Source organism: Trachurus trachurus (assembly GCF_905171665.1).
Source record: "Trachurus trachurus genome assembly, chromosome: 12".
NCBI lineage: Eukaryota > Metazoa > Chordata > Actinopteri > Carangiformes > Carangidae > Trachurus > Trachurus trachurus.
Window position 1 is genome coordinate 10,217,789 of NC_139908.1, and position 12,480 is coordinate 10,230,268.

The 12,480-nt window shown below is 42.3% G+C and overlaps 2 protein-coding genes across 2 annotated transcripts in view; one reads left to right on the forward strand and one right to left on the reverse strand.

Annotated features, from left to right (window-relative positions):
* Positions 1 to 909, reverse strand: part of cwc27 (CWC27 spliceosome associated cyclophilin) — a 34,012-nt gene extending 33,103 nt beyond the window's left edge. The window contains exons 1-2 of the mRNA XM_083983307.1: positions 722 to 909; positions 320 to 416 (exon numbers count right to left, since the gene is read on the reverse strand). Coding sequence (XP_083839433.1) covers positions 320 to 416; positions 722 to 763 — 139 coding nt within the window. The 5' untranslated portion in view covers positions 764 to 909. The remainder of the gene's footprint in view (positions 1 to 319; positions 417 to 721) is intronic.
* A 471-nt stretch (positions 910 to 1,380) lies between these two features.
* On the forward strand, positions 1,381 to 11,644 carry ppwd1 (peptidylprolyl isomerase domain and WD repeat containing 1). The gene is made up of 11 exons (XM_083983871.1): positions 1,381 to 1,541; positions 1,660 to 1,762; positions 2,088 to 2,191; positions 2,307 to 2,427; positions 2,536 to 2,983; positions 3,067 to 3,257; positions 3,870 to 4,062; positions 4,155 to 4,336; positions 4,437 to 4,518; positions 5,300 to 5,482; positions 11,439 to 11,644. The coding sequence occupies exons 1-11, from the start codon at positions 1,409 to 1,411 to the stop codon at positions 11,580 to 11,582; spliced, it is 1,884 nt and encodes a 627-aa protein (XP_083839997.1). The 5' UTR covers positions 1,381 to 1,408; the 3' UTR covers positions 11,583 to 11,644.
* The last annotated feature ends 836 nt before the right edge of the window (positions 11,645 to 12,480 follow it).

Below are 12,480 nucleotides of genomic sequence, written 5' to 3' on the forward strand. Positions count from 1 at the left end.
TGGTCAGAGAATTGTGCTGAGTTTTTAGGTTATAATGTTCTAATGTAATTTCAATGAAGAATATATTTGGTAATTTATTATTTTTTTTAATCATTTAAATTTTAGATGCACCACAAAATCAATAAATGACACTACTCCATATCTAACACAGCATCATTAACATTATCTCAACATGGTTGCAGAGATTACTTTGCACATTTTTTTCCAGATATATCTAAAGCATAAGAGCCGACTGAATGATTCACTTTTGTGTAGTTTTGCAGTGTCTTATAAAATACAGAAAGTACGCAAATGGATTTGTAGTGATTTCTTTTCTCACCTTCCATGCACAGCTGCACAAAGTTCCTGCAGGCTTTAGGAGCCTCCTTGGACCACAGCTCGATGTCAATATCGCCTGCTGAGGTCTTCAACAGGACCTGAGAGGAGATCATAGAGTGGGATATTTCAATAGGTTATCATAATCACACTTCTAGGTATTGATCTATCGCCCGGAAGATCATAAACTGCTCCACAACACTAACATTTATCTATAACAAATAATAGCGTTAGCTGTAAGTTACAATGTCATGCTGCTGCATTTCAATTGTTAACAGCAAGGAGCAAGAAGCTACTGTACGTTTTGGACTCTGAAATCAAAATATAACGTTATATGAAAGGCTTTTCATGAAAATGCGCATAAATGAAATATGTGAAAGTTAAAATTGCAGAAAGTCGCGCTCACCTTTCCATTTGTTGGAGGCTCTTGAATGTAAATGTTGCTCATTTTGACACCACGGCTGTGATTTTCGTTACACAGAGAAAATGTCGGCTTTTAAACTGACACTAAAAAACAAAAACTGGTGGATAATACGCGTTAAATTAGCTCGGTTTACAACTGACACATTTTCATAGTTTTCTGTCTACAGCCATATTGGCATGGAGAGGGAGGTTGTTGTTTATTTGTGATAACGCGGGGTGTTGCAAATAAAAACATTGTGTCCTTTTTCATTCTTTAAAATAGTCAACATTTAGAGCAGTCGCTTTGTTTTTTATCAAGTGTAACAAATTATTTGTTTACAATAGTATTGGTTTGAAAATCTGACACACAAATAAAAAGCCAAAAAATATCGCGAACTCCCCTAAAGTTGACTTTTGGTTTGATCCGAGTGCTCCATGGTAACCAACCCCCAGAAACAGAGAAATTATTTGTTCCGCCAAGTTAGCCACACTGTGATTTAAAAAGTATTTTAAAATCATTAAATGGTGAAAATAAATAAATAATGGTAAATAATTTGTATTGTTATGAATTATGGCTGGTTGTTAAGGAAGAAATCGGTAAACTGGTAAGCGATAATTCAGAAGTCGAGGACCCGGGCGGAAATGACGTAGCCGGGAAGGGACAGCGCTGCACTGCTGAAAACAGGCAGCAATGGCGGAGCGCGAAAACAATGTGGACTTAAAACGAAAAGCAGAAGAAAACCAGGATGGAGGTGGAGAAGAAGAGGAGGATGAATGGGTCGGACCTATGCCGAGCGAAGCCACAACGGTCAAGAAAAGAAAAGGTCTGTTTCTGGTCGCTAATTACGTCGCTACATCTCATTAATGTGCTGCTCCCGCTAAACGATGCTAAGTGATGCTAACCGCTAACTTCTGGATGTTTATGTTTTGTTTTTCCCTCAGTGTTGGAATATGAGCGTGTTTACCTGGACAACCTCCCTTCAGCTGCTATGTACGAAAGGAGCTACATGCACAGAGACGTTATCACACACCTGGTTTGCTCCAAGTAAGTGATTCTTCTCTAAAGTTGAACATTAGCTTGGTGCTAGAAGAGATATCAGGTATAGATAATCAGATTTCCTGAGTAAAATATAGTGTTATGACATATGAATCCAGTATTTTGTGTCATGGGGCACTGAAAAGCATTGTATCTGTTATTGTAGTTAGATATTATAAAAGTGAACACACATTGTCATCACTGAAGACATTCTACATGCAGATCCCTAAAGCAAAGATTCAAATCAGAAAAATAAAAGAAATACTAATCATAATATGAGGAACAATATCATAAATTTACCTCAAATGACTCTAAAATTTCCCTCCCTTTCCAGGACAGACTTTGTCCTCACAGCCAGCCAGGACGGCCATGTCAAGTTCTGGAAGAAGAAAGAGGATGAGGGCATTGAGTTTGTCAAACACTTCCGAAGTCATCTCGGTACGAACTGAATCAGTCACAATCTCTTTTTGACTATCAACACAGACTGTGTTTATACACTGTTTGTACTGTGTACTCATGTTTTATATTAAAACTGCTCTTATATTTTTTGCAGGTGTGATAGAATGCATTGCAGTCAGTGCTGAGGGAGCTCTTTTCTGCTCTGTGGGTGATGATCAGGCCATGAAAGTATTTGATGTCGTCAACTTTGACATGATCAACATGCTGAAGTTGGGGTGAGTCAAATTATGGAAGTATAAAGTATATTTTGGGTGTATTTTGTAAACATGAAGGGAGGAAAAAGATGCAACAATGTGACCTTTCTCTCTCTCCTGCCTGTGTAGCTTTCATCCAGGACAGTGCGAGTGGATCTATAATCCAGGGGACGCCATTTCTACGGTGGCCTGCTCGGAAAAATCCACAGGGAAGATCTTTGTTTATGACGGGAGAGGGGACAACGATCCCCTCCACGTCTTCGACAAAATGCACTCCTCGCCACTGTCCCAAATCCGCCTCAATCCCAGATATAGAGTCATCGTTTCAGCTGACAAAGCGGGAATGCTGGAATACTGGATGGGCCTCCCAAGTGAATTCAAGTTTCCCAGACACGTGGATTGGGAATACAAAACAGACACAGACTTGTATGAATTTGCAAAACACAAAACCTACCCAACCAGCCTGGCATTTTCCTCTGATGGGAAGAAAATGGCCACCATTGCTTCTGACAGGAAAGTCAGGATCTTCCGTTTCCTAACTGGAAAACTGATGAGAGTGTTTGATGAATCATTAACGGTGAGTTCTCACATACTTTCGTCTCGGATCGTTCCCAAAATGGCAAATTTCACATGCTAATCATGCCTACTTTGTGTTGTTAGATGTTCACTGAGCTGCAGCAGATGAGGCAGCAGCTTCCCGACATGGAGTTTGGGAGGCGAATGGCTGTGGAGAGAGAGTTGGAGAAGGTGGATGGCATCCGGCTGACAAATATCATCTTTGATGAGACCGGCCACTTTGTGCTCTACGGTACCATGCTGGGCATCAAGGTCATCAATGTGGAAACCAACAGGTACGAAGGTGGAGAGGGCTAGTTGGCAGATAATGTCCTGAATGATAGTCACTGATATTTCATATGTGGCATTTAATTTTTTTAAGTAGCACCACTATCGTTTTGGAATACATTCACTATAAATCACAAGTGTGAGAGTACATGAAATGGATGATCGAATCTGTGCTGTTGCTGTAAATAAAGATTAAAGAGGAACTATGCAGGATTTTTGGCTTAATTATGCTACATTTTTACCTTAATTAAACAGCTTTGGACGTAATTTTGATGGTTAAATAAATGAAATGACATGTAACTTTCCCAGCTCTTGTCTCTGCGCACCACAACACAAAGCGCCCCATAACCCGGAATTTCTTGTTTATGACGGGTTAAACTACACATTTGTACACTTCGTAACATCGTATATGATATATAACATTATGTACCGATCTATTGATTGATTTCTCACCAGCTTTGTTGTAAACAAATGCACATGGCCGAGAGGAGGGTTAGCAAAACAGCGGAAAAGCGACCAGACTTACATAGTTCCCCTTTAAATGACCACTTCAGAATTACAGGTCTCATTCACAGCAGCTTTTATTTATATAGTAAATTCTTCTGGATCTTGTTCCCCAGATGTGTGCGGATCCTCGGGAAGCTGGAGAACATTCGTGTGGTCCAGCTGAGTTTGTTCCAGGGGGTGGCAAAAGCGATGCAGGTGGCGGCCCCGACCGTGGAGATGAAGGCGTCTGACAACCCCGCCTTAGAGAACGTAGAGCCCGACCCCACCATATTCTGCACCGCGTTTAAGAAGAACCGCTTCTACATGGTGAGACCACATGACATTCAGCTTGAAGACGATAAAGCTGCAGTTTTTCTCCGGTAGTGTCTCCGTTAATGCATCTGTTCTCCTCACTCCAGTTCTCAAAGAGAGAACCAGAGGACACGAAGAGCGCAGACTCGGACAGAGACATCTTCAACGAGAAGCCTTCGAAGGAGGAGGTGATGGCAGCGACGCAGGCCGAGGGCCCCAAGAGAGTGTCCGACAGCGCCATCATCCACACCACCATGGGAGATATCCACATCAAACTCTTCCCTGTGGAGTGAGTTTCCAGCACGGACACGTTGGCTTTGTTCACGTTTGGCTACGTCCTGTTTCTGTTTCACAAGATAATAAACAGAACTTTTCTCTTTTGTGTTTAGATGCCCCAAAACTGTGGAGAACTTCTGCGTTCACAGCAGGAACGGCTACTACAACAGCCACATCTTCCACAGAGTGATCAAGGTAAGGTTTCTGATCTTTCCATCAGATACAGTGGGAAAACAAGTATTAAAAGCATCAACATTTTTCTAATAGAGCTATTGACATGACATTTTCACCTCACCAGATGTTGGCGACAACCCAAGTAATGCACACATACAAAGAAATCCTAACATTTGTGTAATGTGTAATAAAGTGAAATGACACAGTATTGAACAAATGAATAAAAGGAGGGGCAAAAAGGTTCGGAGAGCCAAGAAAGCAGCTGGAGTCTGTCAGTATTTAGAGAATAATCCTGTCCCCTATCAGTGCAAAGTAATATCAGCTAGTTTAGTCCAAATTGACCCCTTTTGAAAAGGTTTCTCATCACCAAGGTGTCACACAAGAGGCATCTTATGATGGGGAAAAGCAAAGACCTTCTCAAGACCTTCAGAAACTTATTTTGCAGAACATACTGATGGCATCTGTAAGAGATTTGTCTGAATGCACCGTTTTATCCGTTAGTGCCGTTATCTGGAACTAAGAAGAACATAATTTCAGCATAAATTGGCCACGACCAGGTGCTGACAGAGTCAAAAGAAAACTAAGAAGAGTTGTCCAAGAGCCAAGGATCACTGACGGAGCTTCACAGAGACCTGGAATCAGCAGATATAGTCGTAAAAGTTGCACTGAACCGCCATGCCCTCTATGCATGCTGCTCACCATGCAAGTCTATTGACGTGTTCAGTACTTAGTATTTTCCCCGCTGTATGTGATGCTGCTTTCTCCCGCTGAGTCTAAGTCTTTGTGTCTCTGTGGTGCGCAGGGCTTCATGATTCAGACTGGAGACCCCACGGGGACAGGCATGGGGGGAGAGAGCATCTGGGGAGGAGAGTTCGAGGACGAGTTCCACGCCACGCTGAGACACGACCGCCCGTACACGCTCAGTATGGCCAACGGCGGCCCCGGCACCAACGGCTCGCAGTTCTTCGTCACCGTTGTTCCCACTGTAAGTCGCCTCATCAGCATTTCACAACACTGAACTGAACTCCACTACAGCCACTCGTCAGAGATGCACTTCATTAAAGGGTTAGTTCGGGTCTTTTGATATGAATCTATATGGCATCCCCATCACCAGTTACGTGCTGTGACGGTGACTTTTCCCGGACTGCGTCCCGTGAGCGGAGTTCCGGTCTGGTTTCGGTGCTGACGAATGTAGTCCGGCTAGTTGGCTGGGGTCACGAAAATAAAGCGTTTTTCTTCTCAAAACAATATGCATTCAAAAGAGTGATACATTTGCATCACAAAACCGTTGTCCACGAAAAAGTCTGACCTCGCAATCGCTTGGCGCTATTTTCTCTCCCTCCGTATCACTGCGCGCTGCCGCCTGTAGACGGCTGTGCGCATTTCTATCAGCTGTTTCACTGAGTTTACTGCTCGGATAGTTCACATAAACATATCTGATTATGACACAAGTGATGAAGCCATCCCTTGTTTTAGCACAGAGCCAAAGGGAGAGCTTTATGAACCTGATGTGATGCTGAACTTCGTCAGATGGAGTTAAAACGAGCAGACAGAGAGAGGAGGGACAGGGAAGTGACAAGCTGAAGTTAGACCACAGCTGTAGCTGTGACAAGACAGGGTGACTGGGTGATGATGCAGCGCAGTCCGTGATGGAAGATCAGCCCGACAAATGTACACACACTATCAGACAATCAGGACGATTATTTTTTTCTTGCCGTTATAGCGAGCCTCCACACCAGCTACGTCCACTGTGCTCTGGCTCAGCTGACCGGTGTTCAGATAGTAGTTAGATCTTCACATGTTGAACTCTTTTAAACAAAGTGCAGCCAAACACCAGGCTAAAGAGAGAGAACTGAGGCTCCTCTGACCGCTGCAGGTGAGCCGCAGGTGAGCTGCACGTCAGCTGGCTGGAGCGCCGTTCTTCTTTTTTTTTCCAGCAGCACCGTCCGGTGCAGGTGATGCACGCTGTCTGTCTGTGTATGTTTGTCGGGCTGATCTTCCACCATGAACTGCGCTGCAACCATCACCCACCTCTTTTATATAGGTCTACCTAACACAGTCTATGGCTCTAACACCATCTGACGAAGTTCAGCATCACATCAGGTTCATAAAGCTCTCCCTTTGGCTCTGTGCTAAAACAAGGGATGGCTTCATCACTTGTGTCATAATCAGATATGTTTATGTGAACTATCCGAGCAGTAAACTCAGTGAAACAGCTGATAGAAATGCGCACAGCCGTCTACAGGCGGCAGCGCGCAGTGATACGGAGGGAGAGAAAATAGCGCTAAGCGATTGCGAGGTCAGACTTTTTCGTGGACAACGGTTTTGTGATGCAAATGTATCACTCTTTTGAACGCATATTGTTTTGAGAAGAAAAACGCTTTATTTTCGTGACCCCAGCCAACTAGCCGGACTACATTCGCCAGCACCGAAACCAGGCCGGAACTCCGCTCACGGGACGCAGTCCGGGAAAAGTCACTGTCACAGCACGTAACTGGTGATGGGGATGCCATATAGATTCATATCAAAAGACCCGAACTAACCCTTTAATGTGCTGCAGTTTTAGATATTATGTAAAAGTTAGAGAGATGATCAGACCAGTTCAGACATTTCCAAATCTGAAGATGCAGCAAGGTAATAATTGACTGGGATACAATTGACCCTTCGCCAACTCCTCCCACAAACGGCTATTGTCCAATCCTACGTTAGCAACCGTAACTATAGGCCTGGCAAGCTTTCCGCAGTGAGTCATTACGTTTGCTTTTGTGGACACATTTTGAGACTAGGACGAAAAACATTTGTTTGTAGAGAAGGATGTTGTTGCTGCTGCTGCTACTATGGCGGTGGCGGCGGCGGCAGCAGCAATATAAAGATGTTCAGATACGAGCGGACTTTTTTTTCGACTTGAGCAAGTGTAAATGTGGGGATAACCATATGTTCACCTCCGAAATGACAGCTGTACTTTTAGGGCTTTTACCTGGGCTTTTAGGCGAGGGATCCTCCAGGCAGGGACTGCTTTCACTGACTGATACAGCGGTGGGAGAAAAAAAACAGCAGCGAAAGCTGTATGTGGTTCACAATCGCCCAAAAACTTGCAGTTTGACAACGTTTCATGACCAGTGAGATGACCTAAGTCCTCGTTGGTTGATAGACGGTAAAATTACCGGTCCTTACTGCTGCTCTGTACATTGTCCAGTCGTGTCGTTGAACAGATGTTTTATCCTCCTGCGCGAGTCACGTCACTGAAAACTATGAATGATCTTTGTGACTTCTTCTCTCTATTATCTCAGAACAGTTTATCCAGAAATTTGCTGATATTTCCTTTGAAATCGATACCAAATACTGCCAGGAGCATGGCTGGGAGTGAAAGCTTGCCCGCCGTAGCAACAGTAACCAAGGGTGGCGGGGCTTACGCCAAGGGTCAATTGTCACTTGAAGGAAAAGTTCAACATTTTGAATTTTTGCCAACAGGGTTAGGGTTAACATAAACAGAAAAATTTATTCTCGCAGCCTTAATCCTGCATCCTGACATTAAATGTTCATCTGTTATTTCTGGTATTTGCCAATTCACATCAGAAAGTTATTATCTGAGTCGTTTAACATTTTAAAGTCATATATCGTCTCCTCCTGTAAAACAGTTTCAAACATTTGATGACTCATGTTGTCGTTGAGGGTGTTCCTTATTTTGTGGCAAATTAAACAGGGTATCCGCGCGGTCTTGAAAAGTATTAAATGGTGATAAATCAATTTTGGGAAAATTAAGACTTAAAAAGTATTAAAAAGTCTTTTCACGACTTTATAAAGTCTTAAATTTTGAAGGTATTTTTTCTAAATTAGCTGTCCAAGAGTTTGAGTCCTAAAAAACATTGTGAAAGTGTGTGAATTTATTCATTTTATGCAATGTGTTTGTTTTTTTGCCTTTGATTTATTATCCCAGCCTATTTTGAATTATGTTGTATCATAGTGGTCTACAGTCTTTATCACAAACTAGAACTGTTAAGTTGAAAGTGTCGCTGATGTAAATGGTTACAGCTTGAAGTGGCGGTGAGGTAATATTGAGAAGGTCTTGAAAAAGTCTTAAAAAGGTATTAAAATTAACTTCAAGATTCCTGTATATACCCTGTTAAAACAGTTTCTTGTATTTTTACATCCCTAGTTCAAACTATAAATCCTGAGCCTGTCTCTGCCCTGCTAGCGTAACTGCTACCTTCGGGCTCTTGGTTCAGATATATATGGTCTCACTCTAAGATGATTCATTGTTTTCATCGTCCTTCTCCATTTCATTCCCGCCTGACTCATCACTGAGCAGCGGTCGCTATGTTCAGGTGGTGGAGAGACGACGTCCTCCAAACTCTGATCCAGGGGTGGAAAGTAACAAGTTACATTTACTCAAGTTACTGTAATTAAGTAGCTTTTTTGTGTACTTGTACTTTTTTGAGTAATTTTTAAAATCAGTACTTTTACTTTTACTTGAGTACATATTGTTGGAAGAAATTTACTTAGTTACATTTTAAATAGCTTAAGTTACAAAGTAAAAAATATATAACTCTGTGTGGGTTGTCTAAAGTAGCTACGCGGCTGCCGCCTCTCTCTCTCTCTCTCTCTCCCTCCCTCTCTCTTTCTGTCCCTTCACAGACGCACACAGCAGCAGCAGGTACACACCTCTCCCCCCTCACCGCTACGTGAGTTAGTGCATAACAGGGCTCGTCGCTATTGTCGTCTTAATATTAGCCATTAGCCACAGTTAGCGGTTAAAAGCTGACGTTAATGATTAAAGACAACGTTATCAGGCATGTCCATCTATTCGGCATCGTTTATGGTGACCCTGCCAGACACACCGGGGCTGAAGGCCGGACCGGCGGTCCGTTGAGTTAAATGTAGGAGCCCAGTCAGATCCATGGCCATGCTCAAAGGAACAGACAAGCAGCCCACTGCTTCAGAGTAGGGGTTGCACGACTTCAGATTTTTTAAAGTCGACTCTAATGTTATGAAAGTCGAGTCGACGTCGACTAGTCGCTGATGACGTCATTCATATTTTTCCCATCATAACTAAAATCACAGGAGGAGGGAAATGCTTTGCAACAATCTGTATTCACTGACTGACAGCTCATGCACAGAAATGAGTCCACAGAACAGCAGCTTTATAAACAACAAGCTGTAAATCAGTTAGTTTTTTTTGTAACATACACTCCTATAGCCTACAAGTGCAAAAGATAATACTGTAGCTACTGTCCGTTAAACAATTAGGGAGGAAAACGACACACAGGCCTCGTCACCATCACAGTCCTGCTCACTCACAGTTTCACTCAGTTTTTTTTTTCTGGTTGGTTGTTGCTGTTGTTGGTTGTTGTTGTTGTGCGCGACGTAAAGCTGTCGATATGAGCGGAGGTTTTTTTTTTTTTTTTTAATTGCCGGCAGCCCGACACACTGGCCGCGGAAGCGGAGCGCCTCACAGGCGCTTGGCTGGTGTCAGGCAGCAGCTTCTCCTGCTCTCTCTCTCCGCGCCGGTCAAACATCGACCCGTCTGTAGGCTGCTCGGTTTTCCACACACACACAGGTCTGTCTCTAGCGCTGTATGGATGTGTGTCTTGTGTGCAGACGCAACTGACAAATATTTATAGACGGACAAGCAAACTAATCATCATTTATTTTATTTTGAAAATTGACCGGATTCTCTCGCCTTTTCTGTGCCCGACTTCCTGTCTGGTACTCGCTCGTTCTATCCAGCTTGACGGCGCTCGTTCTATCCAGCTTTCATTCAGCGCACTCAGCTGTTGTTTAAAGCCGCTACTCTTGTAGCCTACTGTTACATGATCAGCGACTAGTCGACGTCAAACTCAAAACGTCATTGTGGAGCAGTAAAGTCGACTAGTCGATTAGTCGACTAGTCGATTAGTCGACTAGTCTGTGCAACCCCTACTTCAGAGCAGTTACAGTAAAGAGGCAAGAGAGAGAGAACCTACAGTAAACCCCCCCCCCCCCTCCTCCCCCTCCTTGAGAGCAGACAGGAAAGACAGTAAAAAAAACAGGTGTGTGTGAGTGAAAGAGGGAGAGAGAGATTTTTCTTTTCTTTTTTTATCCGTATTGAAAATGGTATTGAGTATCGAATATTTTCCTTAATATCGATATTGAGTTGAAAATGTTAGTATCATGATCATGATCGTGACAACCTTAGTGCCAGTAACTGTAACTGTCCATCTGATTGGCTCTGGACAACTGCAGTGTCAGAAGGTCAGAATCAAGTTGGTGCCACAGGAGCTAAAAGATGGTGGAGACCAGTGTATCGATGGAGAAGGGACAAATTTGGAACACAGAGACATGCACGGAGAATGTTAGGCCAATCTCTGGCCATTATAGCCCCCCCCCCCCCCCCCCCCCCCCCAAAAAAAAAAAAAAGTAACTAAGTAACTTTTACTCTGAGTAAATTTTAAATGAACTACTTTTTACTTTTACTTGAGTAGATTTTTACACCAGTACTTTTACTTTTACTTGAGTAAAATTTCATCAAGGTAACTGTACTTTTACTTGAGTAGATTTTTTTGGTACTCTTTCCACCCCTGCTCTGATCAAGGCAGCAGATAAAGCTGCCAAACTCTTATTATTCTTATAAACCCTTTATTGTTTTATTGGTTTATTACGGATCCCCATTAGCTGAAGCCAAATCAGTCTGTTAGTCTTCCTGTGGTCCATATACAAAAACACACATACATAATTACATATCACCGTTCAAGTAGAAATATACAATCTAATAGCCAGAAATCAACACACCAAAGACAAAAGAAAGGAAAAGAAAAAAGAGAAAAACAAAAGGCCTGTCTCTTTGTCTACAGCTGTAACTGATACTGTGACAATATATTGCTTTAACAGAGGATGCGTTACTTCACTTCCTCTGTTTAATGTTTTCAGTTGCTTCATGTTGCTGCTGTTTTTCTCCTCTGCAGCCTTGGCTCGACAACAAGCACACTGTGTTTGGCCGGTGTACGAAGGGCATGGAGGTGGTCCAGAGGATCTCCAATGTCAAAGTGAACCCCAAGACGGACAAACCGTACGAAGACATCAGCATCATCAACATCACCATCAAGTGATTGTACGTCCTCGTGTCCTTGTATAGCGATGTATTTTTTTTTTACCACACCGAATTATTAAAAGCAAAACTTTTGCGTAAGAAGCATTTGTCTTATTTAAAAAAAAAAAAACCTTCTGCACAGCAACAGAAATCCAATGTCAAAGAAAGAAAACGCTGCCAATCCAGACAATTAAGGTCAATTAGTTTATTTTACAGCATCACAATATGAATAATTTACAAAAGCCATTTATCAAGTCCACCGGTAACAAAGGTTTCAAACGCACATTGTGCTTCTACGTTTCAAAAACAAATGAAAATGTTCTCACAAACTAAGTGGAAAGGCTTCTTTTTTTCTCACACGTGCATTTTTTTAATTTTTTTAATTTGTATTTTTATACATAGGTACAAGTCGTAAACATTACATAGCAATGAATAAAGATTAAATGAAACTCAAACGATGGTTCCTCGAGAGTAAGACAAGTGTCAGTGTTAGGTTTAATGTTTCACATTACGTTACTTGAAGGCTGTAGATTAAAGGTGTACCATCTCGTAAATAACTCCAGACAGATAAACAGGACTAGTGTGTGATGTGTTAAATAGGAATATTTCCACAAAGACTTTTTTTTTCAATTTTTTTTTACTTTCTCAGTGAGTTTTAACCAAGAAACAGCAGATTGTTCATTTTTACTTCCAAATGAAAGCTGGTAGTGAGGCAGCAGACGAGTGCAGTTCACAAATCCTGCGCGCAACACGCTCCACAAAAACGGAGGCAGAATCGGTGCAATAAAAACAGATTTTTTTTTCCTTTTCTTTTTGTTTTACCTCCTCCTCCCTCACACAGAAACGTCCTCGTTCCCGCTCATAAATAAATTCAGTAAACAGTTTGTTCTGTAACAGTAAACACTACATTCAAACCC